The 27,283-nt window shown below is 44.7% G+C and overlaps 1 protein-coding gene across 1 annotated transcript in view; it reads right to left on the bottom strand.

The window, feature by feature from the left end:
* LOC147731391 (uncharacterized) overlaps positions 1–27,283 on the bottom strand; it is a 345,351-nt gene that overhangs the window by 166,842 nt on the left and 151,226 nt on the right. The window contains exons 2-3 of the mRNA XM_086956439.1: positions 23,491–23,610; positions 21,774–21,848 (exon numbers count right to left, since the gene is read on the bottom strand). Of these exons, the coding sequence (XP_086812565.1) occupies positions 21,774–21,837 (64 nt within the window). The 5' untranslated portion in view covers positions 21,838–21,848; positions 23,491–23,610. The remainder of the gene's footprint in view (positions 1–21,773; positions 21,849–23,490; positions 23,611–27,283) is intronic.

Below are 27,283 nucleotides of genomic sequence, written 5' to 3'. Positions count from 1 at the left end.
TCTTTATATCTGTAAGCATAGCAGCTACAAGAAGGAGGATGAATTCTGCCGACAAAGTGCTAAGAAAGTCAGTTCAATGCTTTTTCGTAATCTCTGAAACTGATCTGCACAGCAATGTTTGCTTCCTGAGCAGGTCCCTTGAGGCTGCACATGGGCATTTGCCCGTAGGAATTGGCCACAGCAGTGCATTTCCAGAAATGGTGAGAAATGTCCTTCCCAAAATCCCCTCTGAGAAGGGTACTCTGCCTCAACTTGGTTGATTTGATATTTAAACTGCAAAACAATACAGTGATTCTGATTGGCAGTGCTTTGCTGCCCCGCTGAGCCGTACTTACAAATATAAATTGGAGCTGCCCTCAGGGTTTTTAAAAACCTATGATGCTGACATGTGAACCTAGTTGTGGTGATTTCAGAACGTAGTTTTGCCAGTTTCTTCTTGGTTGGGAGCACGTCTGAACATCCCACTGAAACCAGCTGGCCTGTCATTTTCATGCTACTGACCTAATATGCATTAAGTTTCCTGGCAGCCTGAGGAGTCCAGAGGTGCAAGTAAATTGCCTAGATGCCCTTTCTGAGGGGGCTTGTATCAACAACCAAGTGCTACAAGGGCCCCCATGTCATGAGTTATCCACATTTTAGGGGAGTGATATATGTTGGCCCTAAACTGGTAGATGATCATAATCTCTTCTGAATAACTTTCCTTCACTTTCCCAAACTGCTAGACTCTATCATTTTCATTGCACTGTACTGTTACTGTAATGCTACCACCTAATTGGTGACTGTGTTTCTTTTTCTGTCATTTATAGTTTTAGCACTAATCCGGACTGTGAATGGTAACTTTTGCAAACCTGAAACAAAGTAAGCAGAGTTTTGTGCGTGGCTTGTGATTCCCCATTTTACATTTGTTGTTAGGATGGGGTGGTGGACGATTGTAAATGTTAAATGTTCTCCAAGATAGTGTGTACTATTTAACCATTTTACAGTTACTACATTGTGCTCTTTGGTGTTTATTGTTCTGGTGCTTGTTTTCACGTTATGATCAAAATTAACATATAGTGTTTATATCCAGGGGTTCTGGTTTTATAATGGTATGTCTTAGCATTAGTGCTTTTATTGTGTTTTTTTGTTCTTTGCACTATTTGACTTTACTTTTACTGTTCATATGTCTTCATACTGAGTTATTATTTAAGTGTTTTGTCTGCACTAAAAGTTTTAGCCCTTTGTTTGTATTCACCATTGAGATAACTGTTTTGTATTGTAGTCTTCCCTTTCCTTCCAAGACTTTCTTAACCACATGCGCGCTAGCGTTATTCTGGAGCTATGCTGAGATTTTAAAAAACCCATTGTTCATGACGAGCTGGGCTCGTCATCAGTGTTTGAGGAGGCTACACCATGACGAGCCCAGCTCGTCATGAGCCTGGAAGGGGTTAAACTAATCCATGACTGCTCGTTCACGTCTAGACAGAGGGTCGAGGAGGCATACCCAGACCTTCTTCCCATTACTGACCAAGATCTGAGGGGCAGATTTACAAGTCCTTTGTGCCTCCTTGCGCCGCCATTGCGTCACTTTGTTCGACAAAATGGCAGCGCAAACAATGCGGCTTATTTACAATGTGACGCATCTAGGGAGATGCGTCACGTTGTAAAGCCCTCCGTCACATTATACCTGCGTCAGGTATATTGTATGCAGGGAGGGTGTTCCCATGCAGGAAGACCTCATAAAAGTGGTGCAGTGAAATCTACAAGAATTCACTGTGCCACTTTTAGGACACCACTCCGGCATAACCTTACGCCTGCTTGAAGCAGGCGTAAGGATTGACGCAGTACAGTAAGTATAGGCCTCAAAATACATTGCTGGAGTTGCGTTGTGCTTGGGACACAGCTCCGGAAATGCGTGACTTTAAGGCCAACAGATGCGTCAGAATATCTGACACATGTGTTAATCCTTCCGCAATGGAGCTCTGTATTGTAAATACAGCGCATCCATGGTGCAAGGAAACTGACGTATCTATGCAGATGTGTCAGTTCCTTTTAAATCTGCCCCTGAGTGTCCTAGTTAATGGGGTGCACAGCACTCCTTGGCAGTGCTTACATGTCCGTGTGACTACGAGGATTGGAAAAAAGCAGATCAGGATGCAAATCAGTGCAATTACTCATCACAAATGTAATTTGCACCAGGGTTTGTTTTTGATACGGTCACTAATATTGAGTCTAGTTGACCCCATAAGCAGGATGCGCATGTAGACTTTCAATTCTATGAGTGTTATGGAAAAGACTCCAAGTACAACTCTTTGGTGCAGTGAGGAATTTGCGGCTAGATAGAGTATCCACAAGTAAGAGTGTCACCAAAGTTAAGTAACTTGTTCTGCTTTGTAGATAAATAGGTGCTCCTCTGAGAGCCACTTGATGTGAGTGGAACCTGTGGTGGATGGGATAGAAACAGATGGGCGTAACCCTACTCAACAATCAGGAGGACCCATCTGTCCGATGTAATGGCCTGCCACCTAGGGAGAAAATGTCAGATCATGCCTCCCACAGGGTGTTTGTGTGCAACTAAGAGCAAAATTAAAGCCACAGGGGAGGTGGACTAAGAAGGTCGACCCCCGGTGACCTATATGTTTTCTGCCTGTTCCTCATCCGCAGACACAAAAGGACTGGGGTGACAGCAGGGCAGGTGAGGGGCTTGGAGGTACCTATACACTACACCTCTATAGCTTTCCAGGTGACCTCGGCCGCAATGAGAATCTGTTGCAGTATCAGCCTACAGTCTGGGAAAAGATTGCACCCTGGACTTTAAGCAAGGATGGGACTTGTGTGGCTCATTGCAAATATGAGGAATATTCAGTTAGACTTATCTATGAGAATGCTTTTTCTCGAAATTATTTTCATTACGGTTTTCTGTCTGAATTATGCTCAATCGGCTTGATTAATAAACTAGTGTGTAGAGATCATCTGAAACCTACAGCCGTGGGTGCCCTCTTATGGCTGGTGTAGATTTGTAACATATGAGGCCTTCACCAAGAAAACCAGAAGTTTCTAAATTGATAACTGTTATGTTATGTTATAAAGCTCTTCTATAGCGCGCGGCTACTCCTAAGAGTGTCCCGGCGCTAACACATGCACACCGTGCAGTGATCACAAAATACACTGATTTCTATTTTCCAGAGCCAGCATTTATTTTGTTGAGCATATTTCCAGGAGTACATTTACAGGAAATAATTCACTTAATCAGTTTTAATTGTAAATGGAAAATGTGAATAATGCCGATTTGATATTCGAATTCATTGCTTAGAACTTGTTTTTCTACAAAGAAAACATTTTCCATGTGGAAAACAAGTTTAGACTAAACCCCAAAGAAGCAGGTAGGTGTGTGTTCCTTTCTGCAAACCAGAACAACACAAGGGCCAGTGGTGAAAAGCATTTTTTCATTCAAAAACGGCCCAATGCACAGAAACAGGCCGTTTGTGACAAGAAAAATGCTTTTTTCTGATGTACAAAATGCGATTCTGTAATTTGCTACTGAATCAGAAGTTGTATTTGCAATTCAGTGTTTGGAAGTGGCATGTTTTGGGCGCTCTTCCAAATACCAAATTGGTATAGTATTATCACTGTTTTGCGACCGAATTCCAGTCTCAAAACAGTAATACTTTACCACTATTTAAAAAGTGGTGGTAACCCATTCACAACCTTCCCCTTTGAGAATATTGAAAAAAAGTTTTTTAAGACTACTGTTAAAAAATGAAACTAAAAAACATTCCATTTTTTTCTTTTAAATGCATTCCATTTTCCTATTAGGAAAAAAGGCTGCCTTTAAAAAAAAAATGAAAGGTTACTTTATTTAAAAGCAATCACAGACGTGGTGGTCTGTCGACCCCAGCAAGCCACCATCCCTCTGATGGCAGTGAATTATAGTGTGTCACAAGATGCAACCTACCTCATTAATATGCATGAGATAAGTCGATTTGTGACCCATTAGGAATTGCTAATGAAACTCACAAGAGTTTTATACATTAGTAATGGCAATTTCCTAATTGCAATTCGCAGGAAATCGCCATTAGGAAAACACTATTCCGAATCTTCGTGCATCTGGCCCTAATATTCAATAGGGCGGGAAATGACTTACTGAATTTTCTAGGGCTTTGGCCTTCTGTGTGGCACTGTTTTCCTCACTGTAATCCTTATTTTAGAGGATGAAATACCTGTAATAATGATGGATTTCTCACCAGTGTAAGTTCATTTTGCCATTGTACAATTCCACATCCCAATTCCCCACCAACTGCATCTTTTTGGCACACCTAAATTCAATTTATGTGCACAGAAAATGTATTGCAGGAAGCTCTACGGTCTCTCCCTCAATGCCACTCAACAGAAGAGCCGCCCTGCACAATACAACGCTATTCCCTGAGATGCTGCAATGTGCCCTGCAGCAAGGAAATCTGTTTATTCCGAACACCAGGGAGAGGATGTGAGTAGACATGTGCAGTCTCCTCCCAACCGCCCACTTCCCACAACGAGCTCTCAATTATAGACTGCTTCTTAGCAGGAAGTCATTTGTTAACCCTTCCAGTCATTAGTAAAGCAAGACTAACAATGAAATCATACACAGCGCACACTCCAATTTAATAATCACACTTGGATATGTCCTGAGCACGTACATAGCCTAGTGTTTGCAATTTCAATGACACATTGAAAGTATGGAGCGCTACAGGAGTCTGACCAGAGACAGCTGGAGGTATGGAGTACTATAGGAGTCTGACCAGAGAAAGCTGGAGGTATGGAGTGCTATAGGAGTCTGACCAGAGAAAGCTGGAGGTATGGAGTGCTATAGGAGTCTGACCACAGAAAGCTGGAGGTATGGAGTGCTCTAGGGGTCTGGCCAGAGAAAGCTGAAGGTATGGAGTGCTATAGGAGTCTGACCAGAGAAGGTTGGAGGCATGGAGTGCTATAGGAGTCTGACCATAGAAAGCTGGAGGTATGGAGTGCTATAGGAGTCTGACCAGAGAAAGCTGGAGGTATGGAGTGCTATAGGAGTCTGACCACAGAAAGCTGGAGGTATGGAGTGCTGTAGGGGTCTGACCAGAGAAAGCTGGAGGTATGTAGTGCTATAGGAGTCTGACCAGAGAAAGCTGGAGGTATGGAGTGCTATAGGAGTCTGACCACAGAAAGCTGGAGGTATGGAGTGCTATAGGAGTCTGACCACAGAAAGCTGGAGGTATGGAGTGCTGTAGGTGTCTGACCAGAGAAAGCTGGAGGTATGGAGTACTATAGGAGTCTGACTAGAGAAAGCTGGAGGTATGGAGTGCTAAAGGAGTCTGACCACAGAAAGCTGGAGGTATGGAGTGCCGTAGGGGTCTCACCAGAGAAAGCTGGAGGTATGGAGTGCTGTAGGAGTCTGACCAGAGAAAGCTGGAGGTATGGAGTGCTATAGGAGTCTGACCACAGAAAGCTGGAGGTATGGAGTGCTATAGGAGTCTGACCACAGAAAGCTGGAGGTATGGAGTGCTGTAGCGGTCTGACCAGAGAAAGCTGGAGGTATGGAGTACTATAGGAGTCTGACCAGAGAAAGCTGGAGGTATGGAGTGCTATAGGAGTCTGACCAGAGAAAGCTGGAGGTATGGAGTGCTATAGGAGTCTGACCAGAGAAAGCTGGAGGTATGGAGTGCTATAGGAGTCTGACCACAGAAAGCTGGAGGTATGGAGTGCTGTAGGGGTCTGACCAGAGAAAGCTGGAGGTATGGAGTGCTGTAGGAGTCTGACCATAGAAAGCTGGAGGTATGGAGTGCTATAGGAGTCTGACCACAGAAAGCTGGAGGTATGGAGTGCTATAGGAGTCTGACCACAGAAAGCTGGAGGTATGGAGTGCTGTAGGGGTCTGACCAGAGAAAGCTGGAGGTATGGAGTACTACAGGAGTCTGACCAAAGAAAGCTGGAGGTATGGAGTACTATAGGACTCTGACCAGAGAGAGTTGGAGGCATGGAGTGCTGTGGGAGTCTGACCAGAGAAAGCTGGAGGTATGGGGTGCTATAGGAGTCTGAACAGAGAAAGCTGGAGGTATGGAGTGCTGTAGGAGTCCGACCAGAGAAAGCTGGAGGTGTGGAGTGCTGTAGGAGTCTGACCAGAGAAAGCTGGAGGTATGGAGTGCTATATGAGTCTGACCAGAGAAAGCTGGAGGTATGGAGTGCTATAGGAGTCTGACCACAGAAAGCTGGAGGTATGGAGTGCTGTAGGGGTCTGACCAGAGAAAGCTGGAGGTATGGAGTGCTATAGGAGTCTGACCAGAGAAAGCTGGAGGTATGGAGTGCTATAGGAGTCTGACCAGAGAAAGCTGGAGGTATGGAGTGCTATAGGAGTCTGACCACAGAAAGCTGGAGGTATGGAGTGCTGTTGGGGTCTGACCAGAGAAAGCTGGAGGTATGGAGTGCTACAGGAGTCTGACCAGAGAAAGCTGGAGGTATGGAGTGCTATAGGAGTCTGACCACAGAAAGCTGGAGGTATGGAGTGCTATAGGAGTCTGACCACAGAAAGCTGGAGGTATGGAGTGCTGTAGGGGTCTGACCAGAGAAAGCTGGAGGTATGGAGTACTATAGGAGTCTGACCAAAGAAAGCTGGAGGTATGGAGTGCTATAGGACTCTGACCAGAGAGAGTTGGAGGCATGGAGTGCTGTAGGAGTCTGACCAGAGAAAGCTGGAGGTATGGGGTGCTATAGGAGTCTGAACAGAGAAAGCTGGAGGTATGGAGTGCTGTAGGAGTCCGACCAGAGAAAGCTGGAGGTGTGGAGTGCTGTAGGAGTCTGACCAGAGAAAGCTGGAGGTATGGAGTGCTATAAGAGTCTGACCAGAGAAAGCTGGAGGGATGGAGTGCTATAGGAGTCTGACCAGAGAAAGCTGGAGGTATGGAGTGCTATAGGAGTCTGACCAGAGAAAGCTGGAGGTATGGAGTGCTATAGGAGTCTGACCAGAGAACGCTGGAGGTATGGAGTGCTATAGGAGTCTGAACAGAGAAAGCTGGAGGTATGGAATGCTATAGGAGTCTGAACAGAGAAAGCTGGAGGTATGGAGTGCTATAGGAGTCTGAACAGAGAAAGCTGGAGGTATGGAGTGCTATAGGAGTCTGACCAGAGAAAGCTGGAGGTATGGAGTGCTGTAGGAGTCTGACCAGAGAAAGCTGGAGGTACGGAGTGCTATAGGAGTCTGACCAGAGAAAGCAGGCGGTATGGAGTGCTATAGGAGTCTGACCAGAGAAAGCAGGAGGTATGGAGTGCTGTAGGAGTCTGGCCAGAGAAAGCTGGAGGTATGGAGTGCTGTAGGAGTCTGACCAGAGAAAGCTGGAGGTATGGAGTGCTATAGGAGTCTGACCAGAGAAAGCTGGAGGTATGGAGTGCTGTAGGAGTCTGGCCAGAGAAAGCTGGAGGCATGGAGTGCTGTAGGAGTCTGACCAGAGAAAGCTGGAGGTATGGAGTGCTATAGGAGTCTGACCAGAGAAAGCTGGAGGTATGGAGTGATATAGGAGTCTGACCAGAGAAAGCACTGTGTAATAGTTAATAAAGTGAGGGTTGCCTGAGCGAAGTAAAGGAAGAGATGCTACAGCCTAATGAGGGTAAGCAATGCAGGAGCAAGAAGAAAATGAGGTAATGATGTACAGCATTCAAGATCTTGAAATTATTATTATTATTATTATTATTATTATTATTAATATTATTTATTAGTCAATTAAAACCATAAACATAACATAATACACAAAACCGAACAATAAAAAAAGAAAAGACATACAAGAAAATTATAGGGCTACTTCAACCACAAAACCTCATGTTTACGGGCCTTTACCTTTTCCTTCAGCCGTTCCTTTCAATTGTAATACAAGTGCCCAATGCAGAAAATAAAGTCTCACAATGACTTGATCAAGCCTCAACGAATTTGTAGCACTGCCAATTAACTTTCTCCTAAAAACATCACTATATGTGTAAAAGTGCTTAAGTCCAAATTCCTGCAGCGGTAGTGGGAGCAATACTAAGCAGACAGTGGTTTTCAGTCAAATATAGTACCCAAGTACGAGACTATGCTTTAAAAAAGGCCAAAGTACAAGATGAAAGTGCCAAGTTAATTACAATTATTGCCTTAACAAAACGAGGAAGGGAACAGCCACTATAGGGGGCCCTAGCAGTAACAATTTTATAGCACTGCCATTTATCCTTCTCATAAAAACAGTACTGTGGGTGATAAATTGCTTGTTTGCAAATTCAAACAGCAAGAATAGGTATTAGACTAAGTGGTCAATGGTTTTCAGTCGAATATGGTACCTATGTACAAGACTATGCTATGATACTGAACCAATAAGCAAGACAAATCTGCCAAGTTTAATAAATTACCTTAACATGAAGAGGTATGTACTAAAGGGAAACCTAGGAACCCCTGATCCTGAAATTAGGGAGGGAATTAAATGAGAGGGTGCTGCAAAACGAGGAAAATGTTGTGCTTATGGGGGGAGAGAATTGCAACAGGAGTTTGAAAGGGAAACAATCCCTGCAGAAGCCTAAAGGGAAGGAGTGATGGCAGTGGTCGGGGATGCTGGAAGGGGCTTGGAGAAAGTGCTAGTAGAGGAATCTCGCAGCCAAGGATGGCAAAATCATGCGCCATTACAGCTCAGGTAATTGGGCTGTTACTGCTTTGGCAATTTCTTCTTTTGCGGGGGCCAATTGCTCTGCTTGGACTTCACAGGCCCTAAAAACTTGGGGACAGAATTACAAGCCCCTTGCGTCACTTTTGCGATGCTGTTGCGTCGCTTTTGTGACACAGCGGCGGAGTAAAAGTTGCGGCCCATTTACAACGTGATGCGTCTAGGGAGATGGGTCACGTTGTAAAGCCCTGCGTCACATTATACCTGCGCCAGGTGTAATGTATGCAGGGTGGGCGTTCCCATGCAAAAAGCCATGTAGAACGGGCGCAGTGAAATTTACAAGATTTCACTGCGCCACTCTACACCTGCACTGCGTCAAAATCCCTGCGCCTGCTCAGACCAGGCATAAGGATTGATGCAGTGCATTTTACATGGGACCTACCAATGTTTTCTGGCGCATTGCTGGAGTTGCGTCACTTTTGTGACAAACTCCAACAATGCAGCACTTTTCCTCCAACAGATGCGTCAGAATTTCTGACGCATCTGTAATTCCTTGCGCCATGGTGCACTGTATTGTAAATACAGCGCATCCATGGTGGCGCAAGGACATTTGGAGGTGACGCAAGGAAACTGACGCATCTATGCAGATGCGTCAGTTCCTTGTAAATATGCCCCTTGGACAATAAGGGTACTGGTGCAGCATGATTAATTTGCCATAAACTGTCACACATAAAAGATGGAAATGTCACACATTAGCACGTTCCAAACATGGAAATGAGCAGACTTAAAACATGGCAGTTATGTATCACAAATAAATCAACGTTGCTAACTTACACATTGCTGCATTCTAAAACACTCATGTGTGTGCAAAAACACAAACACCCACGCCATCCGCTTGCATGCAGGGGCTTAGGAGCCGCCTTGCTGGATGACACAGGGCTGATCTAGTCGCGATCTTTTCCCGGCATGTATTGCTGGCTCTGTGTATGGTCACACATAGGCTTCTGGGATGGGTCGGCTCCACGTAGGTAAGTTTTTTAACCTTTACCACACATAGTAGGTTTATGTATGTATGTATGTGTGTGTGTGTGTGTGTGTATATGTATATGTATATGTATATATATATATATATATATATATATATATATATATATATATATATATATATATATATATATATATATATATATATATATATATGTGTGTGTGTGTCTGTGTGTATATATGTATATATACACACACACACACACGCACACATATATATGTATGTATATTCTTGTTTTGTTAGGGGTGGGTAGGAGAATTTTAGAGCACCCAATATCTATACATTGTTTAGATGTTAGTACAGGAGCCAGATCTTTTGATGTCAGGAGTAAAATTTATTCATGTCCATGCTTCACTAAACATTGAATGTTGAATGTACGTCTTGGTACTACATGAAAAAACCTTATTTCAAGCCCCCATCCAATCCAATATTAACTCAAGAATCACAGAAATTCAGCACTAAGTGAATATGTCCATGGTGCCCTCACAGCCCACATTGACTTCAATCAGGGGTACCCTAGATCAAAGGTCGCTACAATGGGAATGCCGTTGGTTATCCTTGGCACTGCCCTTTCTAAACATGGTCTCAGGCTTCATTGAAGCAGCAGGATAGGGAAGTAAATAAATATCTTATATTCCTGTTTTTTTTAAATTATAGTTGTTTGCCTCTAGCTAGCCTCTGCATTGTAAACAAGTCGTTCTTGAATGGTTAATGTTAGGTCAAAGGGTCATCCATATGATGGGATTGGTAGTCAGTGGTGTGTGAGGTCACTTCTACTGCTACTTGCATTTCACTAATGTGCAGCACAGAATTGATGCCCAAACTTGAACCATACTTAAGAAAACTAGTAACAGAATTTATTAAAAATATTAATACGGTTGGCTACATTATTTGGCAACCGTGCTTGAAGATTATCTGGCACAACTTAAAGTCTGTGGATTTTTATCATATGTTTTACAACTCTTGGGTCTGGGAAGGAAACATTAATTAAAACTTCTTGGGGGCAGAGGAGGAATGCTTAGTGGCAGCGTAATAAAGTAGTTCCAGAAAGAACGGTACAGACATAAGAGTGACTTCTACCAGGAGTGATGGGTCTAACTCAGAAAGACTGAAAACAATTTGGATAAATCGGAATAATCATAGTGTGTGAAAAAGACTCATTTGCCAACATTCTAGTATTTACTAGGTAGCCTTAAACAGGAAATTGCTTTGAGCAGTTGGTCTTACAAGTTTAATCCCACCCCTTTTTGATTTTTGGTTGTAGAGTAAAGTTTATACTGAGCAGGAAGCAGATATTTCAAGAAAGCAAATACCTCTGAATAGTAATGTTGATTTCAAGCACTGCCCTATATGCTAACCTACCACTCTCCCTTCTAACCCCTTAAATTCCTAATTAAAATTGGATTGGATGGTTTTTGACCTCTCGCAAACCATGATCTCCCGCCAATCCTCCCCATTCAGCCATGACACAAATTTAAATATAATTGCTAGGGGAAGTCTCGCAAGAGCCATGACTTTAGCCATTGTCCAGTAGCCTAGGGTTCTCTCTAACCTGCCTTGTAAGCCTTGCACTGTATACCATAGTTTGTACTTAGTCACCACCTGATTCTTTTCAGTGTCACTTCAAACCATGACAACAACCTTTTTCCTTGGCCATGACAATAACCTGCTTCCCTCTTCTGATGGCTCCTGCCACCCAATCATTCTCTTTTTCCTTCCTTTACAACCTGTTGGCCAGATGGGTAAAACCAGTTAACTATAAAGCAATGATCTTCTCAATAAGATACTATTGTCTTGGGCCATACCCACTATATCCAAACCTCTTCTTCCTTATTTCCTCTGCCTTGTGTCCTGCGTTCTTGTATCCATCTCCCTCTTTTCTATCTTCTAATCCTTCAGCACTTCCAGATGAAGCTAAGGAGGCTTAAACAGCTATACAAATATGCAACATAACTTCTAACCCTGAAAACATGCTCTTTAATCTTCCGATCAATGAACCAAGGATGAATGTAATAACATCACATCAAGCGGACGCAAGATTTCGAACTGTCTAGGAAATAGTATGCTGAATTCGAACACAGACAAAATCAAGGCTATTCTTTTGGGTTCTAAAGTACTTATCTCTGTCCGCAAATGTCAACAATATTGGGAGTTCCCTTCAAACCTTAGTACACTGTTAAAAATTTGCATTTTGTTTGGAATTTGGACTTGAGTCAGATCCCTGTGTCAACACTAGAAAACACTTCATTTTCAAATTGAGAGCATGCATGAGGTGGAAATATGATAGAGGCTAGTATCGATTTGGGCAACACACTTTATAGAGGTCTCAAATTCAAAAGCTGCAGCCTGTTCAAAACCCTGTAGTAGGACCGATTTTTGCACTAAAGAAGGGGCTCATCCTAACAAAGCAAAGCATAGGAAGTCCATCAGAAGACTAGACAGTACACAGTCGAAGAGTTAAAGCCAGTCATAGCTCAAATGCAGCTGGGCTCAGCAAGAAGACTGGAGCAGAAACATATCAGTGATAATAGATGGTAAGTGCTCTACAACCAGGATAAATTCCCTTCTGTGGGCAAGTAATTAAGCTTAGTGAAAGAAGATGTGAAAGATCAGGTAGTCATTGCAGTCCAAGATGCACAAGGCAGCCCATGGGGACAACTCACTCCATTAAAATCCATGGCATGCAGCCACACTCTACCACTCTGTCATGGTGAAGTCCCTAAGGAGTCAGCAGGGTCCCAGGAATAAGACCGGAAGTATGGAAAACAAGCTGCAACAGGAAGACATTGAAATTGAGATGATGCAAATATGTTGCCAGCTATCAGTGCAGCACAGGAAGCCAAATATTTGATACAGTCTGTAACAATGCGGCCGCAGGATATCTAAATAGGCACTGAAGAATTTGCTACTGCAAGTGGAAAAGCAGGTGCTGATGTCATCACAGTACAGCTACAATTTGAGATTATGAGTCAAATTTCTGTGTGTTTGGGTGCCACCGCTAAATGGCATTACACCACTGCCAAGCCCTGAGTCTGAGCAAAACAAGGGTTAGTGTAGAGATGGCTAAAGCCAGGTCCACCCTCTACCTGTATGAGAAGACTTTTTCAAAACAGCACTGAATTGCTGCAGATTAAAAAGGCTGAGGAGCAGAGTTGGTTCGGGCAGCCGGGCACTCTGGCTGCGAGATAGACCATATTGAAAGGGACATTTTTTGGTCCTGTGGGATGTGAAGGTGCCAAATATCCAGCTTACACACTGGCTCTTTCCAACCAGCCCATCTAGCTGTGCCGCAGAGGAACAGCAAGGCCAATCACTGCTATCACCAGTTTCCCCTGCAGTGATGCGGCAGCCAGCAAACTACTCCTCATGTTGCCATCACTTCTCCTCCATGCAGAGCAAATTATAAACCACATTGCCAAATCACAATTGTAAAATTGACTCAACTATTTCCCAAAATGTTACATGTATGCAAGAATTATCCATAATGTGAGTGTGTGTTGAAAGAACAAATTCATTTCCCTTGTACAAAAGACATGAAGCATGTAGCACTCCAGAAATTCATCACCTTTGGAAGTTACGTAATTTAGGCTAAAGATATGTATTTTCATACAAATGGATGCTTGTTTCCGGTCCAGGGAAGGCATGGCTTGGTAGTTTGGGCTGGACTGTTCCCATAAGGCACAGGGTCAGACTGATTTGCATATGGCCATGTCTTAACTGGGGTGATGGAGTGAGCTAAAGAATGGTGATGGATTAAACCCAGATCAGTTGAATGGGGGTGAGTGTTTGATTTGCTCAAACGCTCCGTCCATCATCCCCCTTGGTATCGCTTTGTTCGCCCTAAGTTGGCAGGGTATGCCCAGACGTAGGTCTCTTGCTCACGCTACCACTGGATTCAAGATAGCCTGGCTGATGAGGATTAAGAATCCGAAACCAGTCCCAGGAGGCTTGTTTCCCGTCCAGGGAAGACATGGCTTGGTAGTTTGGGCTGGACTGTTCCCATAAGGCACAGGGTCAGACTGATTTGCATATGGCCATGTCTGAACTGGGGTGGTGGAGTGAGCTAAAGAATGGTGATGGATTAAACCTAGATCAGTTGACTGGGGGTGAGTGTTTGATTTGCTCAAATGCTCCGTCCATCATCCCCTTTGGTATCTTGATTCATTAAAAGCATTGTTGTCTTGGTGGGAGATGAGTGGGACATGATGACATTTAAGTTCATGTTAAAAAACTATCCCTTTTAATAAATGCCTCTCAATGCAGTTATATAATCTCATATACTAAATTGAAACTATTATTTATTTATTTATTTATTTATTTATGGGCTTGTTACGCGCCGGCATCACACCCGAAGGTGTATCTCCGCGCGGTGCTGTGAGGTGGACAGGTCGAAAGCTCCTCCTAGAATAGTACAGTCTTTAGACGTTTCCTGAAAACTGAGTGACTCTGGCAATCTCTGAGAGAGAGGGGGAGGCTGTTCCATAGACGAGGACCCATGATGGATAGGGCTCGGCCTCCCTGTCTGGTCTTATAATGTCTAGGGACTTGGAGTAGCTGTTGGTTGGAGGACCTAAGGATGCGGGATGGACGGTGGTAGACAAATTTGTCTGTGAAGTAATGTGGTCCCAGATTATGTAAGCTTTTATGTATTAAACAGCTGATCTTGAATTCTATCCGTTTCCGGATAGGAAGCCAATGAAGGGCTTTAAGGAGGGGGAGGGATGGTGTTCTGGGGGGGGTATTGGTCACTAGCCGTGCTGCGGTATTCTGCACCACCTGTAGTCTATTGAGCACTCCCTCATTGGCTGCTAGGAGCAAGCCATTACAATAGTCCAGGCGGCTCAAAACGAGGGCCTGGACCAGGGTCTTCCGGGTATCGTCAGGTAGAAGGGGGAACACCTTCCGAAGGAGTCCGATAATGTGGAAGCAGGACCCTGCAGTGGTGTTGGCGTGATGAAAAAGGGTGAGGTCCTGGTCTAGACGCACCCCCAGGTTCTTTACTACTTGTTTGGGGGGCGGGGCCTGTCCCAAGCTAGGAGGCCACCAGTCTGGGGTCCACAGGATTCTCGCCTCTCCGAATAACATGACCTCAGACTTTCCCACATTGCACTGTAGAAAGTTTTTGGCCATCCAGCTGGCGATTGCAGTCATGCCGTTAGAGAAAGTTTGTCTAATCTCAGGCGTAAAGGTCTTAAAAGTAAACAGCAGCTGCGTGTCGTCAGCGTAGGAGATAGGCATGAACCCAAAGGACCTTATCATGTCGGCCAGAGAGGAGACATATACGTTGAACAACGTAGGGCTAAGACATGAGCCCTGTGGAACTCCTCTAATGATGTTAGCCGAGGTGGAACTGAAGGAGCCCATGTTCACTGTCTGAGTCCGCTCTGAAAGAAAGCTGGTAAACCATGCCAGGGCAGATTTGTCGATTCCTATCTCCTTTAATCTGGCAAGGAGAATGGCATGGGATATGGTGTCGAATGCTGCGGACAAGTCCAGCAGCACCAACACCACAGACAACCCTCTATCAAGGGACATGCGTATGGCATCCGTAACGGAGAGGAGGGCGGTCTCAGTACCATGCCTGGGCCTGAACCCGGACTGAGAATGGTCTAAGCTGCCAGTCTGCTCAATAAAGGTGGAGAGATGGTGATTGACATGTTTCTCAGTCAATTTGCCGATGAATGGCAAGAGGGAGATAGGCCTCAGGTTGGTCATGTCTGACCAAGGGATGGCGGTGTTCTTTCTGATAGGTTTGACTATGGCCTCCTTCCACCTCCGAGGGACCAGTCCCTCAGATAGGGAACGGTTAATCACCGTCCGAATGCAGGGGCTGAGGACACTCCCAATGAGGTGCATGACCCGGGCAGGTACGAGGTCTACTGGGCTGCCTGATTTAATGGTCCCAATCAGAGAGTTGACCTGGTCTAAAGAGATCTCAGGTATGAATGATAGTGAGGCTGGGGCAGCACAGGCTGTTCCAGGCTGGGAACTGTTACACATGTTAAAGGGATTTTGAAGAGCCTAAAAAAAATCTATAGGGTTTTAATTGCACAGTTTACAAGTCCAACATTTTCTGGGCTTGGCTAATGCCCAGGCAATTTAGTGCCCAGTCAGACTCGCGTATCAGCTCTTTTTTGGCTCTCCCTGCTACTTTATTGGCACACCTACCTGCTTACCAATGCTGGTTAAATAGGGCCGCACATTGTGCTTGACCTTATAACTTTTAGCAAATTAGACAAACTTCTATTAAAATATACGTTCAAAGCCATTCATCAAAATGTATCTATTTATCCCTCTGAAGGCAACAAACATCCTGTCTTTCAATTGTCATTTGATGGAGAGTTCTTCTGTTTTTTGTTGTTGCGAAAGTGTTTCTGGCATTCCTGTTGTTTGTCTGTGAATGGGAATGGGTCTATTTCACCACTGCTGTTACTTCAAACATGCCCTTTCGTCCGTTTGCTCTTCACAGAGCTGTTCACAGAAGAGCAGGGCAGAAAAGGACACAGAAATAATTTAAAGCGACAAACAGGAGTTTTTAAAGTCTATGAATGTCCTTAGGAGGACAAATGAATACTTTTAGATTTGCATGTCCTAGAGGCTGTCAGCCGCAGCCCAGTTAGCCCAGCACACTGAACCTGATGGGGTGGGGGTTAAGACCTTTCAGCCCAATGCCCAGTTACTCACCGGTAATCTTCATTACTCTGAGTCCTCGTCTTCCTGTTCCATTCCTGAGCCTGTCATTCCCGCCCTTTTTTTGTTTATGGTGATTGATTTGTGTTGTTCTTACTCTTGGGTTTCTTTTGCATTCTCAGGATGTGTGGGTGATGCACTTCCTCCTTTAAGTATGCCGGGCCCCGTGGGAGTTCATTTTGGGGAAAGTATTCGACTTTGATAGGTAATAGGTTTCTGTAGAGCAGACAAGCAGCTCATTGTTGAGGAGTGGGATGTGAAGACGATCAAAGAGGTAATGGGCATTGAGCACCTGGGTTGATGGCCTGCTCCTGACCACTGGTAGTGCATGGAAAGGCGCTACCCCCCTGTAAGATAGGGCTAGGTCAGCACTTAAGTTGTGCATTATATACCTGTTTATTAAAGAAGGCCGGCAGCCACAGTGTTTTCAGTAAATATTTAAGGCCACTTTGCCCCCGAGCATGGAAGCTGGAGAAGAGCAGAGTTGCTGATGCAGGATTGAGAGTTCGGTGCTGAGAGACCCTCGTGGCAGAAGTTTCGCCCTGCGGTAAGCCCACCTTGCTCAGGAATTTCGATTACTGTTCGGAGCTGGGCATCGTGAACACAACTCTTGTGGTCATCTAAAGCAGTGGGAATGTGAGAATGTGTATTCTTTTGGAAGATCAGACTGTAACAGACTTGAGACTTGGGAGCCGGAAGTGGGAGTACCTGCCGAGCAAGGACGTGTGGAGGGGGAGGGGCACGAATTTCGTTGTGCGCACTGCATCGCATTTGGTAATGAAGTGCACGCAACAAAATTCATTTTATTTATTTATATGTTTACTTACCTGATAAGGTCCGTAATCCATACATTACTACCCCCCACCCTGCCCCTCCCCACGTCACCGCCCAGCAGGTACTCCCACTACCGGCCGCGGCTGGAGGAGCCGTCCTTCCCTACCTGTGTTTTGTTGTGGGTTATACTACATTTCAATTTAGGACCCTTGAATGTGGCCTTACATCAGCTCCTAGAGTCTTTACAAAGGCCAAGTTGTAATTTCAACCCATTTTTACAGATCAGGCCTACATGTGTTCCTGAACTTCGATGACTGTCTGATGAAGGCAGACTCACATCAGTTAGTTAGTTCATCTGTGGAGCAAGATGTCAATGTTGTTCAACCTGGGGCTCTCCATCAACATGTCGAAATCCCACCTCCAACCCACACTCAAGCTGCCCTTCATTGGACCAAGTTAGACACAATTGGCTTGAAGGACTTTAAGTCCCTGCAGCAAGTCTGGGACATTCAGGCTCTTACCTCAATTTTTCAGGCAAATGTTATTCTTCCTGCCTTGATAGTTTTCAGGCTGCTAGACTTTGGCATCCTGCAGGTGCCCTTTCCTGGGTAGCACATGCAGACCCTTCTGTGGAACTTGCACCTGCAACGGAATCAGTTTTATCGTGCTGGACGAGAAGGCTCACATTCCTGAGGATGCTTCTAGGGTTTTGCAGTAGTGGATGAGGGGCACCAGTTTGATATACAGCAGGCCACTTCATCACCTCCTGCCACAGGCCACAGTGGTAACAGATGCATGGTCCCTAACGGGGGAGGTCACTAGAACAAAGTGGAAATTAAACCTAGTGGAGCCGTGAGGCATTTTGTTGGCTGTCAAGGCTTATCTTCCATCAATCAAGAAGCAGTGTATCCAGATGCTGTCTGACACTACAGCTGCCATGTGATATTGCAAAAGCAAGGTGGTGTAGTCGTATGTTCTCTCTTTGTGGAGTTGAGGTTGTGGAACTGGCCAGGACAAAATTAGATTTTGCTGATGGCACGTCATCTAGCATGGTCCCTCATCACCAGAGTGGACAAACCCAGCAGGTGTCAACTGTACAATCACAAATGCCATGTACAACTGGATATGGCTCAAGATGTTTGCCCAAAGGAGTATGCACTTCCATGGACCTTGTCAGCGCCTGCCAAAAAGCTCAATGCAAAGTGTTGCCCTTTTCAGTTCTCTCCTCAAAGATCTGTAGGGAAGAGTTTTGGCCTTCTGCATGCATATGAACCATTGCCTCTGTTTCCGCGTATTCGGAGAAAAGTGAGGCACAACGCTACCTAGATCATTCTGATGGCCCTGAATGAGGGTCTGGTACTCTGAACTTCTGAACTTGTGCATCTGTCATCTACTTCAGCTTCCTTTGCCAGAGACAAAGAAAAGGTGCTTCATCAGAGCCTCTACAATCTACACTTTCAGTCATAGACATTGAGAAGAACTAGCTGAGAGGATTTGACAATCTGGTATAAGTGGTGGATGTAATTCTGGCCAATTGCCATAATTCCACTGATTCTATATACTCTGTGTGTTGGAATCGTGGATAATGACCCTTTACCGGCAAAGTTATCTGATGTATGGTTGTTTGTATAGTTCTTGACTTGGCCATGATTTGCTGTAGACACAGTTAAAGGATACTTATTGGGCCTTTCGGCCTTTCTTTGTGTACCAGGTCAGCCCTTACTGTTCAAATCACCAGTTGTGATGAGCCCCCTAAAAGGGGTATCTTGCTTGTTTCCCCTGCTCCCTTTACCATGACGCAATGGGACTTCAATCTGGTGTTGACAATTTTTTGATGTGTTCCCCCTTCGAACTGTTTCCCAGTTGCCCTCTTAAGCTTCTCACTTTTAAAACGTTATTTCTCATTTAAACCGCTTCTGCACATCACTTCAGTGAGCTTCATGCTTTGTTCATTCTCCGCATACAACCTTTTTCCCAGACAAATTGATACACATTCATTCTTTCTTCCGAAAGTAGTGTCACCCTTTCATTTCAGGCTATCCATTACAGTTCCCATGTTCTTTTCTCCCGCCCATTCATCTAAGAAGAAGGAGGGATTGCAACTATTGGCCCATTGAAGTGTCTTTAGCTTCAATATTGATATGACCAAGGGCTACCACACTGATGATCAACTCTTTGATGGTATCGACTGACGGCCTCAAGCTCACTCCTCTAGAGTAAAGGTCATGACCATAGCTTTAGCTTGGGTTTCCTTATCCTGGAACTCTGCCAAACCATTACTTCCAAACTTTCACCAGGCTCTACTGCACTGATTCTCAGGTCTGCATGGTGGGTTAAATTGTCTCTTTTGATTCTGCAGGCCTTCTTTCAGTAAGTCCACTCCTCATGCCTACATCCTTTGGGGATTACTTAAGCGCTGACTCCAAAAGTGAGGAATCTGTGGGAAGAAGCATCCATTAGAAGAATAAGCTACTTACATTCAGTAATGCTGCTTCTGGTAGATTCTCCACCTGCAAAAACCTTGCTGACTCCCAACCTTCCCATTCTGTGGAGAGGACGTACCCCATTAAAAAAGATGCCTAGTTAGTTTGTTCACTGCCAGTTCTCAAATCAGTCTCTTCAGTCATGTTTATGTGTGTAAAGCCATGGAAATAAGTAGGAAATATGATGTCACATGGCAGGTCTGGTGCCTATATAGAGCTCTGTGTCCTCATTCCTGTGGTGGGATGGAACCAAGTTGGAGGCTGATGGTGTCTCATACCAGCATGCAAGTGCTATTGTAATATTTTTGGGAATCTACCTTGGCACCGAGGAGTAATAAATGTTGAACAATCTGTGGGTTCAGGGTAACAACAAGGAAAAGCATTACCAAATGTATATAACATATTCTTCTGTGCTATGTACCAGGGAATAGTGGAAGAGCTTCGCCCCACTGCTGAAATGCAGCAGACAGAAGAAAAATAAAATGACAATAAAACTATTTTATTGTCATTTTATTTTTCACTTTCAGTCGGGAGTGTAAGGCGGGCGGGCCATGCCGCAGCAGCAGGGGGAGGAGGAGTGGTAAGCACTGAAAGTGTGCCTGTCAATTTGGCCGGTCGTTTTAGGATGACCACACTGACATTCGCACTTGATATCTCCAGGATGTCCCTTGAAGATATCTGCAGTACTCAGGGGCACAGGCTCCCATTACCTGCTGGAGCGCGAAACTGGCCCGCTCCATCCAATCCCAGCACTTCACATATGCGGGGAGTAATAACATGAGAGAGGCGCTGGGATTGCGTGAGGTCTGGGAGCCTGTGCTCAGGGGATTGCAGGCCAGGACGGAAGCATAGGAGTAGCGAGGCACAGCGTGAGAGCAGAAGATTGAGGCAGCCGGCAGGAAAGGTAAGTTTATATTTTTAATATTATTCTTTTTTTTCGGTGCTGCCCTCCCACGTAGGATTGGCAGCAGCCACAGCTACCATGTTCCTGGCTGTTTAGGACTACATAATGTGGTCAAAAAGAAGTAGGGGATGATTTATTATCCCATGCTTAGCAAGGGGAAGGGAGGGTAACTTTTAGTTGATGTGAGGAGCAGTGAGATTTGTTATAAATAGTTGATGAGGTACTGCTTGAAAAGGTGTGTGCTTATCTCCTTCCTGATCAGCCTAATATGTTGTGAGATACTGTTCCACATTTTTGGCATGGAGGCCAAGAATGCCCGTCTTCTGGTTAATCTGACCACTTACTTGCACATGTGTCTTATGCTACACATTTTCAGCAGTTTAGTAAAAACACCAGTCAGAGATTGGACCTTTAAGGTTCACCTCCCCTATCATGGATTGTATGGCCATGAGCCCATTTCTGCAATTTAGAATATTCAAATTTCCACAAACTCACAAGTGGACCTGTCTGGCTTGCGTTTTTCCATTTCTTTGCTTGCATCTTTCTCATTTTCTTGTTTATTCTGTTCTTTGCCAAACAACATGTTTGTGATCTGCTCTATTTGTAATTCTAGAAGTATTGCCTCCAGGTTTTTGCAAAGTTACTTTAACATGTAGGCATCCTTTAAAATGCAGGCAGGCCATATTCCCAAGGGGCAGCTTTCCCAGTGTATGCGCTACATCAGCCTGATAACTATACCTCTTGCAACCAAAGCACATGAAGGCATATGTGACACATTTGAGAACAACGGAAGCCACTGTAAGCAATGGAGCGACAAAAGAAACGAAATTAGCGCAATGAAGTTGAGATATTCTGCCCTCAGAGGGTGGAAATTTCTAACAGCATTACAATCCTCGTGCCTTGAGCCATACCAGTCCCTTCTCTCTTGTTACAGCCCCATGTTGACAGCCCAGGTCCATAGCGTAGGAAGTCAACATTGAATTACCAGTCGGAAACTCAACAGTGGACTGCAATGCTTGAGATAGCATTTGTCAAGTTGAGGCAGGATAACTTAGCAAAGGTCATGAAAAAGTGCATAGTGTTGACTCACTTGTTTAAAATTGAACATTATTCACAAGGAGTGGGATCTGGCACATCATTTTGTGATCACGTACTTATATAAAGATGCTCCTGCATTTTGTTAAGTTTTTAAAAGTTGTGTTCTGGGCTTCAGAGCTGGCTGACATAATATTTGAGATAGCTTCACCCTACAATGATATTACCTTGGAAGGAGTTCATCAGAAAACCTCTTCGTCTCATCTTCAAGTAGTACGTGAATCTTGCCATCTCTCAGTGCTCTAGGAAGAAAACATACATAGCATTAAACCTCAGATTGTCAGAGTCAGGCTTTGTCTCACAGTACTCAGGTGAGCAATAAATTGGGGGTCCGCACATGCACGTTCCTTCTTAAGCCCCTCCCCAAACACAATGTCACTTCATCCCAGTCTCTCTAGTTGACAAGCTATGCTCCAGCTGTTGAATCCACACGCCCATGACATAGGTATGACTATTACACGTAATTGTCCCTCATCAAGATTAGACATCCCAAGTATCCCCAAATGTGAGACAGTGTCTATACTTGGGTTGAACTCTGCCTGGTTCAAACACTTTCCACAAATTTCATTGGAGTATGAAGACTTTCAACTAAGTTCCTTAAAAAAATCCTTGCATTCATTCGGAAGCATTTCGGTTGAAAGTAGGAGTGGCTTTAACTTTTGAGTAATGATTTAAGAGATACGAAAAAACGTAAGCTGACACAAAATATTCCTGAAAAAGAGTGAGTAGAATTCAATGATTCATTCTCTTGGTAAAGTGGAGTCTCCTTCCACGCTACGTTATAATGTACTTAAAAAGCAGCCGCCACCAAAGTATGTGGGTGAAAACAAATGTCCATGGAGTTGAAAAACAAGAATGACCAAGGGCCTGATTGAGAATTTGGCAGAAGGAACAATGGGCCTGATTACGATCTTGGCGGATGGGATACTCCATCACAAACGTCCCCCAAATTACAATGACATTATATCCTACGGAACTTGTAATATGGCGGACGAGATATCCATCATGTTTGTGATGGAGTGTCCCATCTGCCAAGGTCGTAATCAGGCCCAAAGGCAGTCAGGGAGGCATAGGACTTTACGATGCTGCCTTGCCTTTACACCAATTGAGACTTAACTGTTAATCAGATGATGAACTAAATGGCAGGGGCAGCTGGTGACATTTGAAAGTGGTGAGGCGTAAAATAACAATCGTACTGCACCATAGCGAGCAAGCACAGCGAGTAGCCCGAACCCCCAAAGGAGGGTTCGGGGTGATTTCCCCCCGAGAAAATTTTGAAAAGAGCGTGGACAAGTGGTGCATTTTCAAGCAAATTTGAGAAAGTAGGAAGGTTAATAAAGCAATTGTGAAAGTTCAGTTATTACATTAATAGATGTCATAACATAGGTAGCTGCTTATTCAGTATACCCACAGAGCTTCATAAATTCCGCCCTATTACGCTGCTGAATTCAGACTATAAGACTTTCATGAAAATCTCAGCTCTAAGAGTAGCAGACGTTGCACAGCATTTGGGAAACAGCCTTTACAAAGCATTGGGAACCACGTATTACCTTTACCACGTTTCCATTACAACGCATGTGACTTTATCACGCATGTCTTTCCACACAGTTTATAGTGTTTAGGTGCTACAGAATGTACTTAATAATATGCCATTTGATCAGTAAAATCTGTTTAGTCCCCAAGGAGAACAAACACTAGAAAACTTTTAAAAACAGAGATAACAATGTATTTCTGAGTACCTTACTCACAGTATTTTTTTTATTTAACAAACAAGTAGCAGCATTCACTTTTTGTAAAGTAAATCAGCACGTCTCTCTTTCAGTCTAGTTACCACATACATAGCCCTAACTCCCATGTAGAAAAATATAGCATCAGTTTCCTTACCTTTAACACTGGTGTTTGCTGGGTGAAAGAGCAGCAAAGGAGGTTGGGGTCCTCTTGTTGTTTGCCAAAAAATTGCCCCAAAATGCGGTAATGTTTCTGGTTGTCAGGATTTACCAGGTGCTGAAAATGAAAAGATAACAATTTATTTTTTAAACACTAGGGTAATCCAACAAAGACTGTGGGAAAAAAAACATAACGCTCCAATTCTTTCCTTGCAGTTTGCATGCAGCTCTTAGAGGACAGTTAATAGCTCGCTGTTGTATGTTAGGATTTTAACTTACAAACTGCAAGTAACAAAAGGATCTCTCTGACAAAAGCAGTGACTCACTGACCTATTTACATCATATGCATTTTGTGATCAGCATCAGGTACAGGTTATTTGCAGCAGGCACATTAACCTTCTGCGCTGCCGCCTGCTGCTATTTCACTACTGGGACCACAAACGTAGGCTAGCTCTGCCAGACTTCCAACGCACCTCCATATATAGGCCAACAACTGATTTTTATATTTTTTGTACTATATAGCGCGCACTAGATCCGAGACATCGGGTATCAGAGCGCTTTACATGAGCACCAGTTTCGTATCATTACCATTAATGCCTAAATAAACCTTGGAATAAAGCTGAAAATCCATTTCTGGGGTAATTTGCCCCAACATTGTCAGGAACGTGAAAACCACCATTTCCACAGACCGACCATTTATGTTCTTGTTCATCGCCCATTTATGCGCTTGGTGATCCGTAACTAAACTCTGGGAGGAATGAGACGAATACATACAGATTAAGATCAGAAATGGCTTTGCATATTGCCGCTTCCACCTTCAGGTCCACTATGCCTGCTATACCAGAATCCTTTGTGACCACTCTTAATGTTCCTGACAGGTTTGGTAGCACTGGATCCACAGATATGGCGAGAAAGAGGTCTGGATCACCCACCGGTTACATTCTGGTCCAAAAACTGGGAACATTAGACTTCTCTGGCTCTTTGTATTCCTGTAAAATTGTATCATGGACATTAGGAAGCATAGGCAAGGAACAATCTAGAAGGATGCTGATGAAATTGTGAAAAGAGAGCTGAGCTAGTTGAAGTGGCCTCTACAGGAGCAGTAGGCAAACCTGAATGAGGGAACCAGATGCAAGCCATCTTAATCCACCAACCTGCATCTGGGATCAGGCACTGGATAGTATCTAAATTCTCCTCTGCATTATTGGAAGACCAGTAGTTGGGAGAAGAAACCGGAGACCCAATAAATCCTGATTAGGAGACGTATGCTGAGCAAGAAGTGCCCTGGAAGTCTTAGTCACCAGGATTTTCAGAGTTGCCTCAGGGACAAGCATATTAGCTCTCTTACTCTAAGACCAAGCTGATCTATCAGGGGAGATGTCTCTTAATCTCTTAAAAGAGCCCTTGCTCCCTTTAACCAATATAGACAAGGCACTGTGAGAAGTGAGAAATATCACTTTAAAAACAGCCCCAAGCAGAAGGCATCTGCAAGAACAAGCTGCTTTAAAAGCTGTGCCTCCCTGTCCCTTCGTTGGGTTGGCCCCACTCTTGGAATGATGTGATCATCGTGCAAGTCTAGGGCCAACCACTTCTGTGGCAGCCTGAATCAAGAAGGCTGTCGCACAGAAACGGGAAATGGAGGGAGCACTTCAGGGTTCCAAGGCACAGAAGAGAGCCCTCACTTACAGATAGATGCACATGCATACTGCGGCGATTCCATAGCAAACACTAATCTACCATGACCAGAGTCCAGAATGGAACCGAATGTGGACTCTGGGTGATGCAGGCAGCCATTAGCCAATGCAACCCAGATCCACCCTTATTATGGTAAATTAAAAAGACGACTGCAAGACAGTAAACAACTGGAAGATGGATGGGCCATGGGCACTTATATAGGGTAGCATGGGAGCGGGACAGGGCTGCTGTTTTGAATGATGTTGATGTCACTTTATGAGCATCTGCAGGACCTTCATTAATGTAAGGAAGGGACGATAAATTAAGAGGGAATTCGATGCCGTGAGGTGTTAATAACATCTAGACACAATAAAGGACATGATGTGCGCAGTATGAAAAGTTGGTACCATAACAATGACATCTAGAAGAAATACAGCCCGAGAGACATTTGGTGCAGAAAGGTGTATCTATTTTTATTAATACATTGGACAGCGATGGCTTCCACGTGGAAACCGTGCCATGCATTTATAACCAGGAGGATGGATAGAGGTAGTGAATTCTCAAAATAAACAATCGTGGGGTAGCATACAACTTTCTCGAATTTGAATAAGTTCGGCAATACCCCAAAACTTCTGCAGTCAAAGACCTTTTCATAAATTAACGCCGCATGGTTTTTTTTTTCTGATATAATCCTGCACTGTATGCCAATTAAATAATTGTCTAATTAAGCTCATTTTATTACAAAGCCAGGTCATTGACTCACTCAACAAACACGGCCTGGTATGAAAAACAGTGGACATGGAGGTGAGGTAGAGGCCCCTGGAAGTATTGCTAAATCCTCTGTTTATAATTTATGGTCTGTCACCACTTTATCACCGAAAGCTGTCCCCCCATTTTCTGCTGCCACAGGCCGCTTTCCCAGCGGACTATCCATGCCAGCTGTCTCGGCAGCAGCAGGCAGGAACGTCCTTACTTTCCCAAGCCTCGACCTGTGGGAAAATCTTCATTGGCCAGTAATTGATTCCACCCTGCCAGCTCCATTACTTTAGTCCACACTCCACAGTCAAACTGGCAGAAATCTGGGGGCAGGCCGCTCCGGCCCACCCCCTGCACGGCTCGTGAAGCTGTGGCCAGCGCGACGGGGCCTGTTAGCTACCAGCCTGCCCTGCAATTAGCACTAATCTGAAAATTGGCCTGCGCTTTCAAAGCCAAGCACCTGACAGCTAATTGTTTATGTCAGACTGACGTGCTTTTAATATGGAAAGTTTACCTCGCCGAGAGCACTTTTATGTGTGCGCCTTTGCTTTCCTTCAGATTAGAACTGAAGGAATTGCCACGGGCGCACGGAGGGAAGGAACAAAGATTGAGAATGCATTTTACTGCATCTGTCGCGCACCTTGAAGTGCTCCCCGCCAAGCTTGTCTCCTGACCCACTTACCATGGGCAAGGTGCACTGTGTTTCTGCTTGCTAGAATGATCCCAGGGAAGGAATAGCTGTCTCTGCTGCCTGCGCACGAGGTGGCGAGCTCCAGGGACCAGGCTACAGACAAGAACCGACTTCACAGCCGCGCGTGCATCCCGGCGAAATGTCCAATCCCTGCATGGCTTCACATGAAGTCACATAGTGATTGGCCATAAACAGTGCAACTGAGGAGGCAGTGTGCCACCCCCATGCGCGGCATCCAATAATGGATTGCCTGCCCTGCTGCGTGGTGGACCAGCCAATCCTGGCGCTGCATGCAGCGACAGGATTGGCTAGGGGGGCACATTTAGTACTCGCCCAGTCGCCCTTTGTAAACCCTGGGGGCTGCGGCCGACTAAACCGGCACCCCCTGGGTCCCTCTCTCTAAGGGGAACATCAGTATGCGCATGCTCGGGCTAGTTTCAGCCACAAATTGCACTTGCGCACTACGGTCTGCTGCAGCCTGAGTGTGTGGACTGTCTGTCACTCAAGCTGCAGCAGCCAACCCACCCACGGCACTCTGAAATCGCCGGGTGTGTCCCGGATTCCCGGCGGCGGATTCTAATTTAATTAGGATTGTGGATTGAAATACATTTACAGTGTCCTCATCTTCACGACGCGGCAACGGTGGGTCCATGTGGCTGGTGGGGCTACG

Source organism: Lissotriton vulgaris, chromosome 2_1 (genome assembly GCF_964263255.1).
Source record: "Lissotriton vulgaris chromosome 2_1, aLisVul1.2, whole genome shotgun sequence".
NCBI lineage: Eukaryota > Metazoa > Chordata > Amphibia > Caudata > Salamandridae > Lissotriton > Lissotriton vulgaris.
The sequence above is the reverse complement of the archived record's forward strand: the minus strand, read 5'-3'. Positions and strand labels throughout refer to the sequence as shown.